At 46.6% G+C, this 24,335-nt stretch overlaps 1 protein-coding gene across 2 annotated transcripts in view; it reads right to left on the bottom strand.

The window, feature by feature from the left end:
* Positions 1–23,485, bottom strand: part of MAPKAPK5 (MAPK activated protein kinase 5) — a 28,766-nt gene extending 5,281 nt beyond the window's left edge. The window contains exons 1-10 of one of the 2 annotated variants that reach the window (XM_058656580.1): positions 22,995–23,485; positions 15,450–15,523; positions 14,932–15,007; positions 14,116–14,213; positions 11,990–12,102; positions 10,513–10,598; positions 9,880–9,975; positions 6,949–7,029; positions 4,151–4,338; positions 2,291–2,411 (exon numbers count right to left, since the gene is read on the bottom strand). In XM_058656580.1, the coding sequence (XP_058512563.1) occupies positions 2,291–2,411; positions 4,151–4,338; positions 6,949–7,029; positions 9,880–9,975; positions 10,513–10,598; positions 11,990–12,102; positions 14,116–14,213; positions 14,932–15,007; positions 15,450–15,523; positions 22,995–23,030 (969 nt within the window). In that variant the 5' untranslated portion in view covers positions 23,031–23,485. The remainder of the gene's footprint in view (positions 1–2,290; positions 2,412–4,150; positions 4,339–6,948; positions 7,030–9,879; positions 9,976–10,512; positions 10,599–11,989; positions 12,103–14,115; positions 14,214–14,931; positions 15,008–15,449; positions 15,524–22,994) is intronic. The other variant, XM_058656581.1, reaches the window with a different exon arrangement.
* Between the last annotated feature and the right edge of the window lie 850 nt (positions 23,486–24,335).

The following is a 24,335-nucleotide window of genomic DNA, read 5'->3' as shown; positions in this document are numbered from 1 at the left end:
GCTAACATATGTCTCCTCATCAATAATGGTTCAATCAAAAAGATGGAATAGTTCAATGTTAGGAGCTCAGGTTTGCAGGTAGGCACGGATGGGTATTCAACATTTATATCTGAGAACATTCTTCTACATCTCTAAAATTGTGTTGTGACCAACCCATCTTAACCACATGATTTCTCTAGAAACAAGAATCCACTCTCCAGTGCAATCTTGTCTTCTAGGCCCGGGAGTCCCAAATCCTCCTCAATAAAATTTTATATAGGGCCTGGCGCAGTGGCCTAGCGGCTAAAGTCCTCGCCTTGAAGGTCCCGGGATCCCATATGGGCGCCGGTTCTAATCCCAGCAGCTCCACTTCCCATCCAGCTCCCTGCTTGTGGCCTGGGAAAGCAGTCGAGGATGGCCCAATGCACTGGCACCCTGCACCCGCATGGGAGACCTGGAAGAGGTTCCTGGTTCCCGGCATCGGATTGGCACGCACCGGCCCATTGCGGCTCACTTGGAGAGTGAATCATTGGACGGAAGATCTTCCTCTCTGTCTCTCCTCCTCTCTGTATATCTGACTTTGTAATAAAAATAAATCTTTTAAAAAAAAATTTATATAGCTGAACTTGGTTCCACTATGATTTCTGAGTGACCAGAAGGCAATGCTATCTCCTTGTTTTCAAGATTTTGAGAAATACCACACTTCCTCTTACGCTAACAATTGGGATAATTTCCTTGTAATCTCCTTGGATTTGGGGACAACCATACCATCTCTAGAGTACTAAGCACATTTATACCAGGAAGACAATCACACATAAATCAAAGCGATGGCAGAGAATGCAGTTCTTTGCAGCGCTCTCTCCTGTGCCCTACTGATCAGGCACCCCAAATTACTTTCCTTCCAAGATACTGAGTGAGGCTGTTCATTCAGCTCTACTTCTCTACCTCCAGAGATATCCCTTAGCTTCTAGATCATTGTAGAGGTCCTAGGTTAGCAAGTCTGCAAATCTGGCTGGCCAACCCTATCTAAATATTTTCTCAGTGGGGAAGCTCTTTTCAAAAATGTGTCATAGGGGACCTGCATTGTGCCCACAAGGGGTTAACCTGCTGCCTGTGACACCAGCATCCCTTATGAGTGCAGGTTCAAGCCCCCAATGCACTGCTTCCAGTTCAGCACCCTACTAATATGGCCTGGGAAGCAACATCAGATCGCCCAAGTGATTAGGCCCCCTTAGGAGACGCAACCGGAATTTTACTTTCCTGGTTTCAACTTGGCCCAGCCCCAAGCATTGTGGCCATTTGGGGAATGAACCAGCAGGTAGAAGATTTTCAGTCTCTCTCCTGCTCTGTAACTCAGCTTTTGAAATAAACAAATTTAAGAAAAAAAAATATCATGTTTTCAATACAAAAAAATGCTAAATGTTAAATGTATGTTTGTCCTGACTAGACACTACACAGTGTATACATATCATACCCCATAAATACATAAGATTTTATGCCTGTTAAAAAATAAAAGTTTCAAAGGAATATTTTACAAAAAATTTTAATCTACCATGGCCTCTCAGTTTTATCCCACTAAAACTGTCAGTCAATTTGTAAGGCCTAATCCCAGCGTGCCTGTCTCACCAGTGACTGTTAGGGCCAGGCTGTTCTGGCCACCAATGCACTATGACCTCCTAATGTTTCATTCATGCTCTCTATCATTCTTGGGCACGTGATGCCATCTACACGAATTCCTCAAGGATAGTTCATGCCTAAACTTTTTTTGAAAGAACTCCAAAGCTGCTACAGTAGAATTAATGAATATAAAGCATTTTCCTTCTCTTTGGAAAAATGACATCCCTTCAAAGATGCTATCTTTCTCCAAATTCCCATAGCAGTCGCAGAAAAGCTTCTCTGCCTCATTCCAGTATTGGTTTATGTGCTGCCAACGTGAGCACATTCACAGAAAATAGAACATGAACTTTCAGCATCTAAAATGCTTCCTCTGTTTATACTTTACTGGTTCTTACGTACCCAATTAGTCTTATGTAAGTCCTTTGGTGGTGGGGGACAGTATATGCAAATATGGAACACAAATGGGGAAGAGATTCTTCTGAGTGTTACCTTTGCACATATTTACTGGGCCTTGACCTGGTCTTTCATGCTGCATTTTTTACTTTGAATTCTAATTTTCAGGAAACCAGAGACGTTCCTCTGGGAAAGCCTGTTTGTGGTCCACTGTTTAGCCTTTTACCCCTTTACTGAATTAGCACTTAGCATTCAGTATTCCTTCTCAACCTTTTCAAACAAAATATGCATTATTTAAAACCTTATCCATCATCAGTTGAGCAGAAGGTAGCACATTGTCCAGGGCTTCCGTGGAGTTGAGCCAAGGGTGGTCCAGAACTCCCTCAATGGTGAGTCTTTCCTCTGGCTTGACCTTTAGGAGCCTGTGGAGAGAAAGCCAACAGTCCTGCACCCAGCTGCTCACAAATGGCCACAGGAAGTTCCTGTGTCTGGTACTAAAGAGCTCTGACTTATTCTGATTTTCAGCCAACTCCTGCAGGACTATGCTTTCCATCTGCAGGGCAGGGGTGGAGTTCTAGGCAGTAGCTGTGTAGTATAGTGTCCTGGGGTGGTCCTTTCCAGACTGGACAAAATGAGTAAGACACTGAGGGAAAGGTTTAATCCATGGTATTCCAATCTGAGTCATAAGTTCAGCCAGGTAGTCCTACCTACATATAGCCCAGAGTTTCTAACAATTCAAATCTCCACAGTGAGGCTTCTAGGACGATGGGCTCTACTTCTAAAAGGAACTCAAAACTCTCTTGATCGACAGTGGCTGCAAAATTAGTTGTAGGGTCATGTGGTTTGAAAAGCAGATTGTCACCCATGATGCAACAACTTTTAGTGTAAGATAATGAATTCTTTATTCCAGAGACAGTCAAAGAATAGAGATCTAGAATTCCTCAGAGGGAATCCTTCTGCGCGTCTTGCTTTCTGGTCATGCTTCTTTAGCTCCTGCTCGTTCATGCTCATGCAGTTCTCTAGCTCACCTCTGCATCCCTCATTCGCCAGTCAGGACAACATGCCTAACTGCTCTTTTAAGATTCTCTGCAACATTCTTCTGGATCATTCTGAATAAAAGGTTCCAAATTTGCTAAAGAAGCTCCCAAAGCTGAAAAGATAATCATTGTTGGTCTTGGAACAGGAAAAACATTACATAAAAAAAAAAAATGGCAAAGAACCACTTACAAGCTGTTGAAATTTCAGTTCAATAGTTTTGAATATAGCATGGAGATAGTGTGTGAAGATACCTGATGATTGAAACATTGCTCCCACCCTCCTAAAAATTTGTCCTTTTCTATATTCTAGAACACAATACCTCCTTCTAGCACATAGACCAATCGGACCAGCTCACTTTTGAACAGGAGTTGTCTACATACAGAAATGGTGATGGTTCCCAAGTAATGCCCCTTTAACGCTTCCCCTGATGTCAGTGCAGATGGAGAAACTGCTCAGTGAAGACCAAGCAGTGAGACTATCAGAACAATACCCAACCCACAGGCAGCTGAGCTTCCCACATGACTGAGCATAAAAATTAAATATACCTGAAATTTAGGTCTGGCTTTTTACCTGGGTCCTTTCTCTACTGAAGGACTCTAAATCAGCTGTCCTGTATTTACTCATTATTCCAATGCTTAACCAAATTGCCTTAGTCTAATACATGTCAGAGCAAACAATTGGCAATGGGAAGGCTAGAGCGAGAGATCCAGGCCTGACAAAACCACAGACTGACAGTTTCCAAGGAGTGAGACGTCAACCATGTCATCCTCATCTCAGACCCCAACATCATGTCCATCCTGATAGACTTATACAGGAAGGAGGGTGCACCAAGAGGGTTACCATCTAGTGTCCTGAATGACTGCCACAGTGACTGGCTAGAGGGGCCTGGGCTCACAGCCCAGGGGACAAAGCCCACAGATGAAACGGCAAATCAAAAAGCTCACTTTCACAGAGGTGTGGACACTGGGAACTCTCATATCAGGTTCCAGGGACAAGATTCCTGTGATATTAAATAGGAAGGAGTCTACTGAAGAACCTCTTAGCTTATTCAACATCCCCTTATAATCCACCACTTCAAGGTCTTCTTGGCCTCCCCCCACCTTCCGGAAGCTCAGAGACTCACTTTCTCACAACATCTTTGGCCATCTCTGAGATCTGGCTCCACTCTTCCTCTGGAAACTCAAAACTGCCTGTCATGATCTTCCTCCGCATGTCCTTTGGGATGGTCCGGCTGTGGTGTTTGGAGTAAAAAGGCGGGTATCCACACAGCATCACATAGATAATCACCCCCAGGGACCACAAGTCACAGCTCTGAAAGCAAAAACGAAAACAATTTCTTTAGCAAAGGCAGTGCCCAAAGTGAGGCCCCATCCCAGACTCAGGAACAGCCCTGGACATACACTGGTTTGTGTCTCCCACAATCACCTAACAGAAACTGGGAAAGCATTTCTCACATCTCAGGGGAACCAACCTTTCTGTCCATATTTTTTATATGCCACAAACACTGCATATATGCTTGTCTTCACCCCAGGTCATTCTGGGATAAGATACTCATTTTCATTCTCATTGCTTAGGTCAAACACACTTTGCCTCTTAGTCAAAGAAGACACTGACATCAACCAATTAGGTATAAAATGTACTCGGTCAGCCTGTGCACGGATTGAGCTGCAGAAATAAAGCAGCTTAGACACACGTAGACTGACTCCACAATATAGCATGTTTAGTAAAGTCCCTGAACAGTCTCACCCAGGTCAAGGAAGGTGCTGAAGGGAAAAACAGAGGCTGAAAACAATTCCTTTGGCCACAAATGACTCAGCACATTTACAAGCACTTATACCATTGGGGTGGGAGTGAGAGTATGAAAGAAAGCAAACTACCAAATCCTGTGACTTGCAGGTACTGAGGAGACTTGCATGACCTGTAATCATTATATAGTTATTAATAAAGAACTCTCCTATTTTAGTTAAAAATGTTCTAGTTGCCCCAGAAATGGGTATACAGAGGCTTTTTAATTCAGTTCTTTTTTTTTTTTTTAAAGATTTATTTATTTTTATTACAAAGTCAGATATACAAAGAGAGGAGGAGAGACAGAGAGGAAGATCTTCCGTCCGATGATTCACTCCCCAAGTGAGCCACAACGGGCCGGTGCGCGCCGATCCGAAGCCGGGAACCTGGAACCTCTTCCAGGTCTCCCATGTGGGTGCAGGGTCCCAATGCATTGGGCTGTCCTCAACTGCTTTCCCAGGCCACAAGCAGGGAGCTGGATGGGAAGTGGAGCTGCCGGGATTAGAACAGGCGCCCATATGGGATCCCGGGGCGTTCAAGGTGAGGACTTTGGCCGCTAGGCCACGCCGCTGGGCCCTTAATTCAGTTCTTGAATTCAAAACAAAAAAGGAGCCTACTTGAGCAGAGTACCCCAGTAAGCCTGCCCTTGGCCACACACCCAACTCATTCCATAGCTATATGCTGCTGGGAGAGGAGCGTGGAACTCAAGATGTCTCAGGCACTGTCACCCATTTTGGCATCATTTTAATAGATACTTGTGGATAACATGACCCATGCTATAAAATCATAGAGGTGAAAAGGAATCTTAAAAATGACTTAGTTCATTACAATGTAGTGGATAAAACTGACTACCCACAGTGCCAGCATCTTATCTGGGTTTGGGTTCATGTCCCAGCTGCTCCATTTCCCATCCAACTCCCTGCTGATGCACCTGAGGAAAGTGTCACAAGAGATCAGGCGCGTTCAGGGTGGTATGGCCGTAGACGGAAAGTGTCACAAGAACTTGGGCCGTCCTCTGCTGCTTTCCCAGGCCACAGCCAGGGAGCCTGATGGGAAGTGCAGCAGCCGGGACACAAACTGGCATCCAAATGGGATGTCAGCGCTTGCAGGGAGAAGATCAGCCAATTGGGCCATCATGCCAGGCCCAGGAATCCCAGTGTTTTACTATCCTACGTTCTAGCTCTGTCATTTATACCCAGTCTCAAGTCTTAAAGCAGCATCAAATTTTATCTTCTGACTTAACGTGTGATTCCGGGATCTGTTTCAAGAGGCCCTAACCCTCTTCAATTCCAGAATAAAGATGCTTGATACGTGGGCTACAGATTAAGCATCGTAACTATAACAAGTTAACATTTAGGACCACTTGCTAGTTGTGCTGGACATTGTTCTAGGTTGAGTATTTTATGGGATAGGAAAGAATGGTAACATACATGAGTTTTCTCTAGTTTTGTAATCACAGAAATGGTGCCCACCTCAAAAAAAAAAAAAAAAAAAAAAAAAAAAGACAAAAAACAAGACAAAAAAACAAGCTAACCACATCTTTTCAAAAATAAGCAACCCAGGGCCCGGCACAATAGCATAGTGGTTAAAGTCCTCACCTTGCACACGCCAGGAACCCATATGGGTGCCAGTTCTAATCCCAGCAGCCCCGCTTCCCATTCAGCTTCATTTTTGTGGCCTGGGAAAGCAGTCGACGATGGCCCAAAACCTTGGTACCCTGCACCCACGTGGGAGACCCGGAAGAGCTCCTGGCTCCTGGCTTCAGATTGGCTCAGCTCCAGCTGTTGTGGCCGCTTGGAGAGTGAGCCATCAGTTGGAAGATCTTTAGCTCTGTCTCTCCTCCTCTCTGTATATCCGCCTTTCCAGTAAAAATAAGTAAATCTTAAAAAAACAAAATTAAGCAACCCAATGGGTGACCATGGGCCTTTGGTTCCTGCTGCAAAAGCTGAATGAGTAAGAACATTATTTCATACTTCATCAGATAAAAACTTGAATCCTAAACACTTTTCTGTGTGTCTTTTGGACAGGAAGTTAAGGATGGAAGTGGCTCACCACATTACCACAGAGGGCCACAAATAGGATAAACGGGGATTGGGACTATATTCAAGAGGCAAAGAGAAGTATCGGTCCCTCTACCTTGTTGTAAGTGTAGGGTGTCGGCGAGGTAGGAATGATCCCAGACTTCTCCTTCTGATGCCGTCTCTGTGCCTCCAGTACCTGTCGGGAGTCAAAATGAAGGGGACAGTTTAACTGCAAATTCACCAGCAAAGGCCTGCAAGGTGAGACAGACTCAGGAAGGCAGAAGAGGACACACAGCTGACATCAGCAACTGGGGCAATCTGCACAGAAGCACGGCACTTTCAAACTCCTTTTCTTCTTGCAAATGGTAACCTTGTCAGTCAGTCCCAAGCATGGCCAGCTGCAGCTGAAGGACATACAGAGCATGCACCTGGAGGAGATGGATCTCTTTGCACATTAGGGAGTCTGAGATGATTCCCTTTTTTGCTGAAGACATCCTCTATGCCTGGCAGAAACAGACAGGCAATGGCTACTGGATCAGGCTGAAGATCTTTGCCACCCCTGAAGACTATATCAGCCACAACGCTCTGAGCATGAAGGCAGGTAGCCACTGGCATGGGTGGGACTGTCATCCTGGCAGTACTGTGTCCTGCTGTGCAGCAGAGCTGCCAGGGTTGGGGGACACATTGGCAAACCTGACTCTGTTACTTGTGGTCAGCTGCATTCCAAAAATATTACACAGAAGACCTCAGAAATAAATAGTAAGGTTTAAACTGCATGACATGCAACTGTAAGGATAAACAACCATACTCTACAGTCTACCATGTTGCTAAGCTGCAGTATTCCTCTCTCCCTCCCTCCTTTTTTTTTTAAATGTATTTGAGAGACACAAAAAAAGACAGTGAACAAGCTCCCATCTGCCATTTGCTAAACGCCTGGACGTGGTAGCTGTAACTGGGAGCTAGGAGGACTCAAGCCAGCTCTCCTCTGTGGGTGGTAAGAGCTTGACTACAGGGATAGGTGTTGTGGTGTGGTGAGTAAAACCAATGCCTGCAATGCAGACATCCCAAATGAGTGCGGATTTGTGTCCTGGCTGCCCCACTTCCTACCCAACTCTCTGCTAATGGCCTGGGAAAAGCAGCAGAACTGGTTCAAGTGCTGGGGCCTGCCACCCACATGGGAGGTGAGGGTAAAGCCCCTGTCTTTGGCCTGCAGTTGTGGTCACTTGAAGAATGGACCAGCAGCTGCCTCCCATTGTCCATAAGAGCAGAAAGCTGGAATTAAGAACCACTGCCAGGCACTCAGATGGCTTAAATCTCCACCCCCAAATTTTCCGAACTTAGAGTGAGTCTGCAGGGACATGTCTCAATTACAAAATCAAGGAGCATCTGTATTAATCTTCTACAAAGTGTTTCAGAAAATACAGGGGTTATTTCCCACCTATTTTTGTGAGGCCAACATTACCCCAATGCCCTCCAACTAAGAAAAGACATTATAAGAAAAGATTACAGATCAACATCCCTCCTGCGAAGATACAAAATCCTTAACATGATATTTCCATCCTTGACCCTTCTGCCAACTTCTCATACTACAATGGGGTTTACCTGAGCACCACGCCATCTTAAGTTTCTTAACTTATTTAAGTGTGAAAAGTTCCTTTGGCAAAGTTGCTTATTCATTGGTCCTAGGGATTTGACATAAACATCTTAGGAGCCACACTATTGTGCTTTCTATAAATTTCTCTAAAGTTTATAGCTTGCTTTTTAATTTTTTTTGTAAGGGGTATAATTTTTTTAACTTTTACATTTCAGTCTAACATTCATTGAGACAGAATGTATGAAATAAGAAAAAGGTTCTTTTTTGTCTCCCTATGGCTAACAAGTTGTTGCAGCATCTGTAGCACATCCTTGCATCAGTGAATTATCTCATACTTTGGTTGAAAGTCAACTGATGGTAGAGTCTATTCTACAGCCTATTCTTTTTAGTTAATACATGTCCACAGCAAAATCGTCTGGATTACTGAAGCTTTCCTTAAATGTTAATTCTTTAAGTTTGTTCTTTTTTTTTTTTTCATAAGATTTATTTTATTTTTATTACAAAGTCAGATATACTGAGAGGAGGAGAGATAGAGAGGAAGTAGAGCTGCCGGGATTAGAACCAGCGGCCATATGGGATCAAGGCGAGGACCTTAGCCACTAGGCCATGCTGCCGAGCCCTAAGTTTGTTCTTTCTTAAAATCTATTATTTTAAGAGAACGATTAATTTCATGAACAGAAAACTCAGCAGGATACATCTAACTTAGTTTTAAGGTGAATTCTTTAGCCTTTGCTTGTCCCACCTTGGCAAAGGGAGCCACAGATTGTAGACCCGAACACGGCGTTCCCCTCGTAACTGCCACTACCGATGACAGCAGCCATGGGTTTCACCAGAGCTGCTTTAGCATGCACGCCTACCTGTGGGTGTTCCCGTGGACCAAATATCCCAATTCAAAGATTTATTTACACATTTACTTACTTATTTGAAGGGTAGAGTTACACAGTGATTGGGAGAGGCAGAAAGAGCTTCTCATCTACAATTCATTACTTCATTCCCTAAATGGCTGCAATGGCCGTGGCTAGATCAGGCCAAAACCAAAAGGCAAGAGCTCTTCCAGGTCTTCCATGACCTACTGGGGCCCAAGCAGTTGGGCTACTTTCCATTGCCTTCCCAGGAACATTAACAGAGAACTGGATTAGAAGTGGAGCAGCCAGGACTTGAACCAGCGCTCATACAGGAAGCTGTCATTGCTGATACAGTAAGGGACCCCCATGTGCACTTCACAATACATGGCAGACAGGAAAATGACCAGCTTGTGAGATCCAAGTCATGTGTAATCACTGGAGACTCTAAATCATACCTCAATGAAAAGACTAAAATATCTATACCAAAGGAAGCACTGTGGTTTCTTCCACTGAAATGTCCCCTCTCGTCTGTACTGCAGGCCTACATCTGCCGTGGCACAGAGGGCAGCTGGATGATATGTCTAGGGTTGAAGCAACACACACTTACCTGAGGTGCTACATAATAAGGAGTGAACTGGGGTGTCATCAAGTCACCTTGGTCAATTTTAGCAAATCCAAAGTCACACAGCTTCACTGGGGCATCCTGAAATAAACAATTGGCACTCACTGTTCTAGAATTCTCAGGAAACGTTCAAAGAAAATCTAGGTATAAGACAAATTACCTTCAGCTCTCAGAAGTTTCTGGCTGAGAAATGTGCCAATGAATAACATCTCGCCAAGCCAGAAGACAATTATTCAGACTAAAGAACTGTTCTTAGGAAAACAAAAGTAAGGAATTTCTACCCACTTGCAGTTAGCCAATGTAATGTGTGAAGACAGCACCAAAACCAATGTATTGGCCTGTTGCCCCCTCACTCTACTATCCGTCACCTCTCACTGTCAGCCACAGCCTTGCAGAAAAGACAGCAACTCACCGAGTGGGATAAGATGCAGGGGAACAGAAGGAAGGGGAAGCAAGGCTCGGAGCCATGAAGCCATGACACTTCAGAGCAGGACACCACAGCACATAGACTCGTGCCCCTTTCCGGGGACCCTCCAAATAACACGCAAAATACTAAGTCCCACAAATTCACATCACCTTATCAGAGTGGCAGCACCGAAATTCAGGAAGTGTTCTTACCAAAGAATTGTCCTTGAAAAGAAGATTTTCAGGCTTGAGGTCTCTGTGTGCGATGTTTAACGAGTGACAGTGCTGTAGTGCCAGAGCTATCTGAAAAAGGACACAGTGGAGCAATGTCTTTTAGAAAGACCCATCTTTAATGTCCTGGGAATACACAACTCGGGAAGTCACAAAGAAAAAAACAGGCTTCATTAACATCAGTTAAGGCTCTGGTCAGTTTCTATTTTCCCACAGAAATTAAGTAAGGCTTGAGGTACCAAAAAAAACAGGACTGAATTACTATTAGTTTAAGCATCCTATATTTAATTAGACAAAAAACAAAAACAAAACCCACAAGACAAAACCCTGCTTGTGGTGCTGTGCTGATGGTCGGCTGCCATGCCAAATGGGAAGCTGTGCAAGCATCTGCGCTGTGACAGGCAGTGAGCAGAGGGGAGGCGTCAGGGGGCAGTCTCCCGCGGGGCCTGGGTCTCCCCTCAGCCAAGAACTTGCACTCTTCCAGGGAGCTCAACAGAAACCCTGCCTGCGAGAAACCAGCTGCCTGGACTCTCCCAGCTCCCGCTGGCAACATCACCCAGGTTTCGGAAAGCAGTCCCTGTGTGAGTGGGCTGAAGGGTTTGGTTGTGCAGGTGATCAGACTCACCCTTGAGTCCTTGCATCTCACAAAGGCAAAGTTGTTGTTTTCAACATGAAATAAAATGGATTCTACCATCAGTCAACTCTCAGGATGGAACTTTCTCAGCAATCAAAAGATCAATCTGTCCCGACCCGAAAGGAGGCATCGGAAACGCTCTAGGCTCACAGAAAATGTCCGAGAACTTGTTTATTAAGAACCATTAGGTTCGTGCTTTCTGCTTTTCTTTGCCCTGTTTGCTTTGTCTTTAGATAAAAACAGAGGGTTTCGCTTTTTACCTTCACAGCAGGCTATTACCCAGTTGCATTTCTAGTATAGTTTGAAATGTAAAGTCATTTGACAATAAAGTTATGATGTCAAAATAAAATATAATTAGGAATAACCCAGAATTAAAAAGATCTTAGAGTACTATTAGAATCAAAGTAAAAGAAAGGTGCCTCATACATGAAGCAGCTGTGTTCAACTGCCTTACAACACATTTTTAGACTATCTTTCAAGTAGAATTAAGCAGTGTTCAATCTCAAAGTCTCGTAACCGTGGAAGCCACAGGTGTAAAGATAGCCATGGCCTACAAAGGAGTTAAGATCAACTCTCTTCCAGGGTTTAATTAAATGTCACAATAGGCCTCAGGAAACAGAAGATAACCAGTGAAGAATACAGGCAGCCCTGCCACAACATAAACAGAATCACATTCCTCTGCCAAGACATCTTTTCTGATGACATAACAAAGCAGGCAATGAGAAGTCAAATAGAGCTTTTCTTCCAGCTTTCTTTTATTCCCCCTAAAGAAATTGCACTTGGTAACCAACGTTGTTGGCAGTTTGATTGGTACCCGGGGTTAACTTGCCTGCTTTGTTACTTGGCTGGCTTGCTTCTCAGTAAAGTGCCGGTGCTGGCTGATTCTGTGAAATAGCTCTCCCCCTTCCATCATCTCCATTACAATTAAGAGTCGAGCCCTGTTTGAAAGCATTTGATTTTGTTAAATTAAAAAAAAAAAAAAAATACAACCAAGCAACCAAACAAAACAAAAACCTTGAAAAATCAAGAGACTGATCTAAATACATCTAGCTTGGCTATAAGGTGTGTAACCCCTTCCTAAATCCAGGGTAACACAGCTACTAAGAGCAAAACTCTCTTAAAACAAAACAAAACCAAAAAAACCACATATCCTAAATTTTGGTTACTACCTTTGATAGAAATGCTTCCAGCTTCCATCCAAATGCTTTCACCAACAGAGCACAATTGTGAAAACAGTCATGTGATTTCCTACTGGCTTTTCCTATGCTGTTTTCCTTCTCCAGCTGTAAAGCACCTCCCCTCCCATCAGGAGCTGAGCTCCACACAGGTCTGCTGGAGATGCCTCGCCTCCACACTGCACCTGCAGCTCTCCCCCTCTGGAAGCTCACACTGCTGGATGGATGCCGCTCAGTGTCCATCACACGGCTCTGATGATTTACATACACCACCCCAAAACACAGCCAGGGAATATTTGATTTTAAGTTCCCTAGACAAGGATTGGAATGCCACCCAATGAGCTTGCCAAATGTTTGGCAGCTATAAAAATAACATAGATTGTTTTCTCTAAAGGGAAAGCCAGACTAAGCAGGGGCATTCTGCTCCATGAGTTTCTAAGGCTTTGCCTAGAATGACACCTGGGCCTCCTGCAGTGACTGGAAACAGAACCTGCTTCAGTTCCACAGCAAAGGATTTCTTGTTTTTTACCTTAAGAAGTAAAGGAGAGGAGAAAAATTAACAGAGAAAGAGTGCTTATTCGCTCCCCAAACGCTCACAGTGACCAAGGATGAGCCAGACTAAATCCTGATCTCCCACACTGGAGGCAAGAACCCAGTTACTGGAGCCATCACCGACTGCTTCCTAGAGTCTGCATTAGTAAGCAGCTGGAGTCAGGAGCCCAAGCGGGGTTTTGAACCTAGGCATTCTAGCGTGGGACACGGTCATTTAAAACAGCATCTTAATCAACTGACTAAATGCCAACCCCAATGCTTCCTGTTAAAAGGAGAAAGTAGGGGGGAGGGGGCAGGGGGACCCAGCACAACAGCCTAGTGGCTAAATCCTCGCTTTGCATGTCCTGGGATCCCATATGGGTGCCAGTTCATGTCCCAGCTGCTCCATTTCCCATCCAGCTCCTGCTTGTGACCTGGGAAAGCAGCAAAGGATGGCGCAAAGCCTTGGGACCTTGCACATGTGTGGGAGACCTGGAAAAAGCTCCTAGATCCTGGCTTCAGATTGGCTAAGCTCTGGCTGTTGTGCCAGCTTGGGGAGTGAACCAGCAGATAAAGATGTTCTCTCTGTATCTCTGTCTTCTCTGTATATCTGCTTTTCCAATAAAAAAAAAAAATCTTAAAAATAAAAAAAGAGAAAAATTTGTGGGCCTGGTGCCGTAGCCTAGCAGCTAAAGTCCTCTCCTTGCATGCACCAGGGTCCCATATGGGTGCCAGTTCTAATCCCAGCAGTCCCACTTCCCATCCAGCTCCCTGCCTGTGTCCTGGGAAAGCAGTCGAGGACGGCCCAAAGCCTTGGGACCCTGCACCCATGTGGGAGACCTGAGAACCTCTTGGCTTCTGGCTTCAAATCAGCTCAGCTCTGGCCATTGAGGCCACTTGGGGAGTGAATCAGTGCATGGAAGATCTTTCTCTCTGCCTCTCCTTCTCTGTAAATCTGCCATTCCAATAAAAACAAATATTTCTCTAAAAAAATTTTTAAAAAGTAATGAAAATAATTAGGGGGCTGCAAGAGTGGGTGGGGGTACCGAGGACAAAACTGGCCATGAGGTGCTAGCAGATAAAGCTGGGGGCTCATCCCATAATTCTGTCTGCTTTTATACATGTTTGATATTTCCAAAACACAGGGGAAAGAGAAAAGGATGAGGGGAGAGAGTGTGAAAGAGAAGATCCTGCAGTACCTTGGCCTACGAATGGGCGCGAGATGATGAGCTTGCGTGCTCTTACCTGGGACTGGACTCATGAGGAAACTGCACACTGTTAGCAAATACTTCAATAATCTGGACTATATTGGGGTGTGTGGCACACATCATGTGCAGGCGTACCTGGAAGAGAACACAGGGGATGCTTCTGTACACAGAGAATGCCAACTCCAAGCTTCCCACAAACAAAAGGCCACCCCAGATACAAGGCGATAAACCTACCACCATAAAACTCGTATCATCTGGAATGATGTAAAAAACACAGTAGTATCACACGCTCTTTCCATGAATAAGACTTTAAAAACAGATTTATTTTCTACTGTTCTATTAGCAAATGAGAAATGTGGCAAAAAGAAACATGGCAAATAACTCAATTTATTTTGGAAATTATCCCTGTTTCCCTCTAAGCAAAAGAATGTGTCCTTCGTTGCATATGTTGTTAGTTGTCATCAGTGCATCTACGTCATCTGAAAAGCATACATTTTTGAAAACTAAAGCACATTCTCTGAGTCCTGCAGCATCCCCTTCTTTAGACAGTGCACTTGACCCATCATCCTTCAAACACAGTGTAAATAAGCAAAAACTAAAGTGAATGTGAGAGTCAGGGTATTAGAATCACACCAATTAAAAAAAAAAAAAAAAAGACAAGCGGTGACTATGCTCAGGACCAGCAGTACCAGGAGCTCCTTCACATGGTAACAGGATCAGGGGAGAGAGAGAATGGACATACAATTCTTCATCCATCTCTGCATTCCCTGTAGGAAAATAGTCTCACATCTAAGAAGCACAGTTCCCGGGCACTTCAAGTACGTAGGTAAGTCAAGACAATAAAGGACCATACCTCATTTCTAGCTTTTGGACGATCAAGAAGAATTTTCAGTGCAAACCGTTCTTGGGTAGCTTTCTTTACACAGACTCTAGATTTGGAAAAACAAGAAATCAGTCAGAGATCAATTTTGTTCCAGTAAAAATTTACACATTTACTCTTTGAAAACTTTACTTATAATCATGGGTATATCCAGCAGCATCAAAATAAAACTTGTCTGCATGAGGAACAGGCGAGGAGAGAGGGACGCATTTTTCTCTCTCTTTCAAGAGATTAGAGTGAGCCACACGACATCAACTCACTACTGTGGATCAGTGAAGTAAGTGTGTGGTGGCCCCACCGTGCCCACCTCGTATAAATGCTTCCCTGTGGCAGACCACGCCCCACGGTCACTTAACTGTATTTCCAAATACAAGAAAAGCCTTCAACTTGTTAAACTGAGCTTGTACCTCAAACTGGACACACCTCGAGCGGCTAATTCACTCGCCCTTTGCACAGCAATCTTTGTGTAAGTCTCCCATTGGACTTCTTACCTGACTGGACCACTAATCCCGGCTCCCAGCTTCTGAGTCCAGTTGATATTGTATTCTTCTAAAATGGAGGTTTCCTGTTAAAATGAAAAAGCAAAGATGGCAAAGAATGATTCCCCAATTAGAAAGCTGAACAATCAGGCAGGAGTAGGGCAAGAGCAGTCCTGTCGTCTTCTAGAATCCGAGAAGCAGAGCTGTGCGCAACAGGACTTTGTAACTGGACACCCGGTGCACATGCTTCAATCAGTGCCTTCCCACAAGAAAGCAACGATTTTAGAACAAAAAGAAACACTTCGGTTCATCCTCCAGTTTCAGTTGAACAGTTAGTTAATGGTTTTCTGAGGGTGAAGACAAACTACTGGAGCACAGGCTAGCGTCCTGGCTGCCCCCCTTCCAATCCAGATCCTTATAAATGCACCTGGGAAAGCAGCTGAAGATGGCCTAAGTTCTTGGGTCCCTGCATCCATGTGGAGCTCAGACAGCCGCTTGGGGAATGACCAGCAGGTAGAAAGTCTGTCTCTCTGTAACTCTGCCTTTAAAGTAAAAAAAAAAAACAAAAAAAAAACCTCTGAAAACAAAACGGTTTTAAATGCTGTAACTTCTAGGGTCTGGTGCGATAGCCTGGTGGCTAAATCCTCATCTTGCACATGCCAGGATCCCACGTGGGCACCAGTTCATATTCTGGCTGCTCCACTTCCCTTCCAGCTCCCTGCTTGCGGCCTGGGAAATCAGCAGAGGACAGCCCAAAGCCTTGGGACCCTGCACTCGCGTGGGAGACCCGGAAGATCTCCTGGCTCCTGGCTTTGGCCTGACTCAGCTCCAGCTGATGTGGCCATTTGGGAAATGAACCAGCAAATGGAAGATCTTTTCTGTCTGTAATTCTACCTTTCAGTAAAAATGAATAAATCTTAAAAAAAAAAAAAAACTGGAGATTATCTTCCATCTGCTGGGTTACTTCCCAAAGGCCAGTTAAGGGGTGTGTCGGGTCAAAGCCAGGAGCTAGGAATTCAACCCCATATGGGTGGCAGGGACCCAGCTACGTGAGCCATCAGCTGCTCTCAGAGTGCGCACCAGCAGGAAGCAGTCAGGACTTGAGCCCAAGCACTGCGATACAGTAATGTAGCTGTCCCAAGTGGTGTCTAACCACCACGCCCATTGCCTGCCCCCAGTTTATCACTAGAAACTCACTGTATGGGAACAGGACATTAGTTTCTGTGGCACAGCTCACTGAGGCATTAGGACATTCCTCATACCAGGCTGGAGACATTCACCCAGTGTACATGCAGGTCTGTTACAAGCTAAGGACACCCTTTAGTTTCACTCCTTTCTGCTGCCCAGGTTTTTTGGTTTTATTTTATTCATCTGAGAGACTCAGACCTTTCACCTGCTCGTTCATCTCCCAAATGCCCACAAAGGCCAGGACTGGACCAAGGTTTGGAGCCAGAAACTCAATTCAGGGCTGCTACGTGGGTGGCAGGAACCCAGTCGCTTGAGTCATCCCTGCTGCCTCCAGGGACTGCACCAGGCGTTACTGGAGTTAGCGAGAGGCACGCATCCACCCAGGGCACTCCATGCAGGCATGAGCTTGTGGATTAAATACCCACCAGTACTGCCCAGGTCTTGATAAACATCCTCCATATATAATAAATGCTCACTGTCTACGGAACAAACACCTGGAAGGCAGACTAAAACCCAGATGATGAACAGAAACAGCAACACTCAAACAAACTCTCTGGAAAAACCGCACATCAGGGTAAGGGACTTATCAAAACCAAACAACGGGTTACAGGCACTGTCAGGACTAGCACCTCTCTTTAGTCTCTTCCCCCCAACATCAGTTCCATTTCTGCTATCCAGGATAATTAGCCAGACTCCCGCACACAGATCAGGACAAGTGTAATGCAGAGAGGAGTCCTGCTACACAGAACTCCGATCCACACATGTAACTAGTTGTCTTGGGCTGTAACAGCATGCCTGAGATTGAGTAGATGATACAGAACAGAGGTTTTTCTTCTGGTTTTGTTTGGTTGGTTGGTTGGTTTGGTTTTTTCTTTTTGTGAAATAGAGACAGAGGTGAGAGCTTTCATCCACTGGTTCACGTCCCAAAAGACAGCAACAGACAGGTGGTTCCAGGCAAAGTCAGGCGTTACAGCTCAGTGCAGATCCGCCCCAGGGCACCTAACTACAGCCCTCACTGCTGACTCAGATTGCACACCAGCAAGAGTGTACAATCATGCGTGCAGGGGGTGCTGGAACCTTGACACTTGACACAATCCCCAGCCAGAGCCCAGCACTGTGGCCAACGCCAACCCCAAGAACAGACTTTTCTTACAGTTGTGGAGGCTAAAAAGTCCAAAGTTGATGGAGATAGACTCCAGTTTTTTGTTTTTTAAACATTTATTTTATTTTTTATTACAAAGTCAGATATACAGAGAGGAGGAGAAACAGACAGGAAGATCTTCCATCCGATGATTCACTCCCCAAGTGAGCCGCAATGGCCAGTGCTGTGCCAGACCAAAGCCAGGAGCCAGGAACTTCCTCCAGGTCTCCCACGTGGGTGCAGGATCCCAATGCATTGGGCCGTCCTCAACTGCCCTCCCAGGCCACAAGCAGGGAGCTGGATGGGAAGTGGAGCTGCCGGGATTAGAACCGGCGCCCTTATGGGATCCTGGCACGTTCAAGGCAAGAACTTTAGCCGCTAGGCCACGCCGCCGGGTCCTAAACTCCAGTTTAATAGGTAATTTATTAAACATAACAAGCTACAAAATGAAGAATAATATAGTTGCCACAATATAGTCTTTAAATGCCCAGTGCTAGACATACAAAAACAAACAAAACACTATGATGGTGGGAGGGGGGGTTGTGTCAGCAAGTTAATCTACTACTTGCAAAGCCAGCATCCCCCATAGTGTTCACCTGAGTCCACTGCTCCACCTCCTCTGATGCAGCTCCCTGCTTATGGCTGGAAAAGCAGAATAAAACAGCCAAGTCCTTGGGCCCTGACACCCATGTAAGAGACAGAACCTCCTGGCTTCTGGCTTCTGATCAGCTCAGTTCTGGCCATTGCAGCCATTTGGAGAGTGAAGCAGAGAGCTAGATCTCTGTTCTGTCTCTTCTTTCTCTGTAAAATACATCTTTTGAATAAAATAAATAAAAATTTTTAAAAAGACAATATTGTTAAGATGGAAACTGTACCCACACTGGTCATCAGCATCTAGGTCATTTTTATTGAAATCCTAGAAGACTTTATTGAAGAGATTACAAGACGATTCTAAAATTTGGAAACAGGAGGAACTCTAGGAGCGAACATACTCCTGATACAAAGTTAGCTCTCACATTACAGGACTTGAAATCTTACAATGAAGTTTTAGTAATCAAATCTGTGTGCTCCTGGCAGGAAGTCATACTGACCAATGGAATACAAAAGGGAATACAGAAATTGACTCAAACATAAAGGATCAATTGATTTTCAACAAAGATGCCAGGATAATTCAATGGGCACAAGAATCTTTTCAAAAAATGGTCCTAAAGAATTGGTCATCTGTATTTAAAAAAAAATTATACTTTTTCATCATATCAAACGTAAAACTTAATTCAACATGGACATTAGACCTAATATCACTAAATACCTGTCAGAATAACTTAAATAAAAAGACCCACAGCACTGAATATTTGTGGCCAAAAAACTAAGTCCCATGAACACTACCAGTGAGAATATATAATAGTATAGCTATTACAGAAAAGTCTTAATACCTTCTTAAAAATTTCTCTTATGTCTCAGTAATTCCACCTCTGGATATTTACCCAGAAGAAATTAAAACATGTATTTCCAGAAAAACTCAGACTTATCATTTTATTCATAACAGCTAACAACTGGAAACAAAATAAAAGTCTATCCACTAGGGACTGGTAAGCAATAAAAGCAGGCTATCTAGGAGCTGGCACAGTGGCTTAGCATCTTGGTCTTCCACCTGCAACAACGATCCAGCTCCCGGTCTATGGACTGGGAAGGCAGCAGAGGATGGCTCAGGTCCTTGGGACCCTGTACTCATGTGGAGACCCACAGGAGGCTCCTGGCTCCTGTTCTACCCAGCTACAGTCTTATGGCCATTTGAGAAGTGAGCCAGCAGATGAAAGATCTCTCAATCTCTCCTCTCTGTTACTCTACCTTTCAAATAAAAATGAATAAATCTCCAAAAAAGAAATCTATTCAAAAATGAAATGGAATTAACTACTAAAGCATGGTTGAAACTCAAGCTTTATGCCAAATAAGAGAAGCCAAAAATATACTGTGGGATTTTATTTACTTAGAATCTCTTTCCTTTTTTAATATATATATATATTAAATATTTATTTATTTCCATTACAAAGTCGGATATACAGAGAGGAAGATCTTCCGTCCAATGATTCACTCCCCAAGTGAGCCGCAACGGGCCGGTGCTGCTCAGATCCGAAGCCAGGAAACAGGAACCTCTTCCAGGTCTCCCATGCGGGTGCAGGGTCCCAAAGCTTTGGGCCATCCTCCACTGCTTTCCCAGGCCACAAGCAGGGAGCTGGATGGGAAGTGGAGCTGCCGGGATTACAACCGGCGCCCATATGGGATCCCGGGGCATTCAAGACGAGGACCTTAGCCGCTAGGCCACTGCGCCGGGCCCAATATATATTTTTTTAACTAGAAAGGCAGATATACAGAGAGAAGGAGATCCAAAGTGAGAAAGATCTTTCATCCACTGCTTCATGTCCCAAGTGGCCACAATGGCCGGAACTGTGCCTACCCAAAGCCAGGAGCCAGGAGGTTATTCCTGGTCTCCCATGTGGGTACAGGGTTCCAAGCCTTTGGGTCATCCTCCACTGCTTTCCCAGGCCACAAGCAGGGAGCTGGATGGGAAGCAGGGCTGCAGGGGTTAGAACTGGCGTCCATATGGGACCCTGGCACATTCAAGACGAAGACTTTAGCCACTAGGCTACGGCACCAGGCCCCACTAAATAAGTTAACCATGGAGTGTTGTTGAGGAGTGCTTTCTATCCTTTAATTAATTGACTTGAAATTTAAGAGAAAGAATAAACTCCCATCCGCTGGCTCATTGCACAAGCACAACAGCCTACGCTGGACCAGGCCGAAGCTGGGAGCTTTAAATTCCATCCAGTTCTCCTACGTCACTTGAGACATCACCACCGTCTCCCAGGGTCTGCATGACCAGCAGGCTGGCGTCAGGAGGGAGCCAGGTATAGAAACCAGGCAATCCAGGTGGTCCACATGCCTGCCCCAAGGAGTGCCTTTAGAAGTCTCCTTTGGTGGACAAGGAACTAGGAGACAGAAAGAAAATAACTTACTCAAGGACACAAGCTAATAAGCACAGAGGCTGGTATTCCAATTCATGTCTCCCTGGGTGGTTAATGTAACATTGCTTTCCTATTTGTATAATTAGCCATTAGCAGTGTATCCCTCTTTAAAAAAAAAAAAAAGATTCAACTTACTTGACAGGCATAGTCACAAAGGAGGGAGAGGGAGATCCATCCACTGGTTCACTCCCCAAATGACCATTTACACCCAGGGTTAGGCCAGGTCAAAGCCAGGGGCCAGGACCTTCATCCAGGTCTCCCACATGGATACGGGACCCAAGGACTTGAGTCGTCCTCTGCTGCTTTCCTAGGACCATGAGCAAGGAGCTGGATCAGCAGTGGAGCATGCCGCGCTCAAACCAACGCCCACAAGGGATGCCAGCACTTGTGGGATGCCACAAAGCAGGTGGCATCTCAACCCCATGCGCCCAATGCTGGCTCTCATATTACTCCTCCCACTGATCCTCCCTGACGGAGCAAAGTGAATCCTCTGCATGACCTGTGAAGTTCTCATCAGAGCCCTCCATGCTCTGCTGCCCATTGCGTTGCAAACCATCACTGTGCACAGCCCTACTGCATTTCAGACCACGTGTTGTCCCCACGCCTGTAATACCTGGTCCTGCAACAGTGCTGGCCTACTGCCTCCATGGCCTTCTCATTTATACACAAGTGTTACCTCCTCTGGGATGCCTTTCCTGACGACCCCATTAAAGCAGTACTACTCGTCTTTTCTATACTGAACTATAACTAGCTGACAGTGTTCATTACCTCGCCCTCCATCGGGAACACCAAACTACATGAAAGCAGGGACATTTTTTAGAGTATAGTGTGTACCCCTTATGACCAGGAAAGCACCCGACACAGAGCAGGCACTTACTGGTTTTAAAAATCTGCTACAAATGCTTTGACTTAAAAGCAAATCATGTCATTTCGGGCAGCAGGGCAGGCACCCAGCCCAGCAGTTAAGGGCACTGCTTGGAAAGCCTGCATCGTATACCAGTGTCTGGGTTCATGGCCTGGCTCCATTTCCAAGTTCAGATTCTTGCCAATGTATACCCTCAGAGGCTCAAGAAGTCGGGTCCCTTTACCAACATGGGAAACCTGGACTGAGTTCCAGGCTCCAGGCCCAGCCGCTGCCACTCAAGGCATCTGAGAAGTGAACCAATGAATGGAAGAACGTCTGTCTCATTAATCCATTCACATAAATTTTCTTAATTAAAAATTAAGGCAGCACATCATGAATGTGTACCAATAAAACTCAAACAAAAAGAAATAAAAAGGATTTATTTCAGGAACTTTATTTTCATTCAGTGAAATCTGATCTTGCCTAATACATACTTATTGATTTCTACTCTAATAGGTTAAGTTTATTTGAAATAACTCATGAGTTCTGCAAACTATATGTAGCATCCCCTTAACTGCGCGAAGTCTAAGTTCATACAGTGACTGCATCTTCAAGGAGAAATGCCTCCAGTCTGCAAGCGACGCTTCTTACTAGAGGAAAAGGAAATCCTGACACGTCCTGGACTCCTTTGGCAGCGTAAAACACACAAGAGCCAGCGTGAGCCTTCGCTGTTCAGTTTAATAAGTCTCAAATCCCCCAGCTACGGCTGTCAAGACTGAGTGTGCAAAAACTGCCTGTTTAAAAAGAGAGTAAAAAGATAGGTTTTAGGCAACTTGTCATTTTACTTAGGTCATTTTAGAACACATATATTTGCTTTTCTGGCAGTTAACAGAGCAATAAATCGCGGGAGAGTGTTGATCCTTCCTCAATAAACTCAATACCTCCCAGGAGGGAAAAGGAAGGAGAAAGAGGGGAGGAGAGCCCACCGAAAGGCGAGAACAAAGGGCAGGCTTTGTCAGGAGCGAGCCTGCAGGAGGCTGACTGTAAACAAAAGGGAGGGGCGGAGAAAACCCAGAAGCAAAAGCTGGGGGTGCACACAGAGTAGTGGGACCCCCTTCTTCCCACACAGAGCAAGTATCGCCACACCACTCAGCTGCACCCCGGACGCTGGAGTCAACACACACGCACACATACACACCTGGACCCAGGAAGCTGCAGTCAGACACAAACATACCCCACACGCCCTGTACGGAATCCGGGGAGGCCTGAACCCTTGGAACTCTGATCCCAAATCCCCTCCTGCAGCCCAGGGAAAGCCACCGGACAAGGCAGGGAAGGAGGAGGCGTCGCCCCCCCCTTACCTTAATGGCTTTCTCCATGTCGCTCTGCTCCGACATGCTCCGTGGGGCCCCCACAGTCAACAGCGGCCGAGGCTGCGCGGCTGCACGGTCCCCCGGCGGCGGCGGCGGGAGCCAAGGGCTCGGAGTCCCGGCCCCTGGGCCCCGCAGCAGCGGGCAGCAGCCGCCCCTGGGGACCGGCGGGAATGGGGGCCCCGGCGCCGGCTCGGCTTCTGCGGGAGGCTCTAGGCCGGCGGCGACCGCGGCGGCCCCTGGGGACGAGGCTTTGTGCTGGGCCCCGCGCGGCCGTCTCCCGGCTTCATCCCCGGCCGGGGAGGCAGGCTCCCGGGGCAGGGCGAGGCGGGGAGGGCCCCGAAGCGGGGCGCTGTGCAAGGGCCTCGCCGGGCCGCCGCTCAAGCCCAGGCTCGCCAGCTCCTGAGGAGGAGCCTGCGCCGCCGCCGCCGGCACCGCCGCGAAGCCGAAACCGAAGCCGAGCCCGCCGCCGCCGCCGCCGCTACTCCCGCCGCCGCTTCAGCGCCACACATCGCCGGGACACCCGCGCCGGGCAGCCCTGCCGCCCGCCCGCCCGCCCGCGAGGTGACCGATCTGAGCCCAAGGCCGTCCCTCCCGCCGCCCACCTCCGCGACCCCACGGCTCCACTCGTCCCTCGGTACGGTCCGCAGGGGTTTCCGAGCCACCACCACCCCCACCCCGCGCCGCGAAGTGGATTTGCAGGCGTCCGCCTGGGCATCTCCTTGGCGCGCCTCACGCAGGACAGGTCCCCGGGCCTTCCGCTGCGCTGGCGCGGCGCTCATGACGCACACGATGCCCCCGAAGGAGCGGGGCCATCGGAGGTCGCCGCGGCAGCCGCGCGACGGCGGGAGGAGAAGGCGGCCGCCTCCCCGGGCTGCAGCACGGCGTCCGGAGCTGCCAGCAGGAGAAGCGGGAGTCGTGCGGCTGTCACCTAAGGCTCCGCCGCGCTCGCCCCCTCCTCGTTTCGTCCTGACGAGGTAGGCTCTGGGCGCTGCGGGGTAAATGCTCCTCCGCTCTTCGGGTTTGGTGGCTGCAGCTCAGAGACGCTGAGCTGGCCGGCCCGTGGTCAGTGCTGGATGACAAGCCAGGTTTGTGGTCTTAGTAACACCGGGGACCTGAGGTGGGGTGGCAGTCTCCTGCCCACGGTCGCCTCCCGCCGCGTCTTCCTTTAGTCTCTGAGCACCCTGCGCGCCTTGAGTCGCTAACGGGAATCCGGACGGGGAACTTGGACGGAGAGGAGGCGGAGAGAGATGGAGTGTGAGGCTTAGGTGAAGGCAGACGGACGCCGCGGGGAGGATGTCTGAGCGCAGGCAGTCGGCTCCTGGACCTCCG

The sequence above is a fragment of the Ochotona princeps genome, chromosome 29 (assembly GCF_030435755.1).
Source record: "Ochotona princeps isolate mOchPri1 chromosome 29, mOchPri1.hap1, whole genome shotgun sequence".
Lineage (NCBI taxonomy): Eukaryota > Metazoa > Chordata > Mammalia > Lagomorpha > Ochotonidae > Ochotona > Ochotona princeps.
This window is presented reverse-complemented; position numbering and strand designations above follow the sequence as displayed.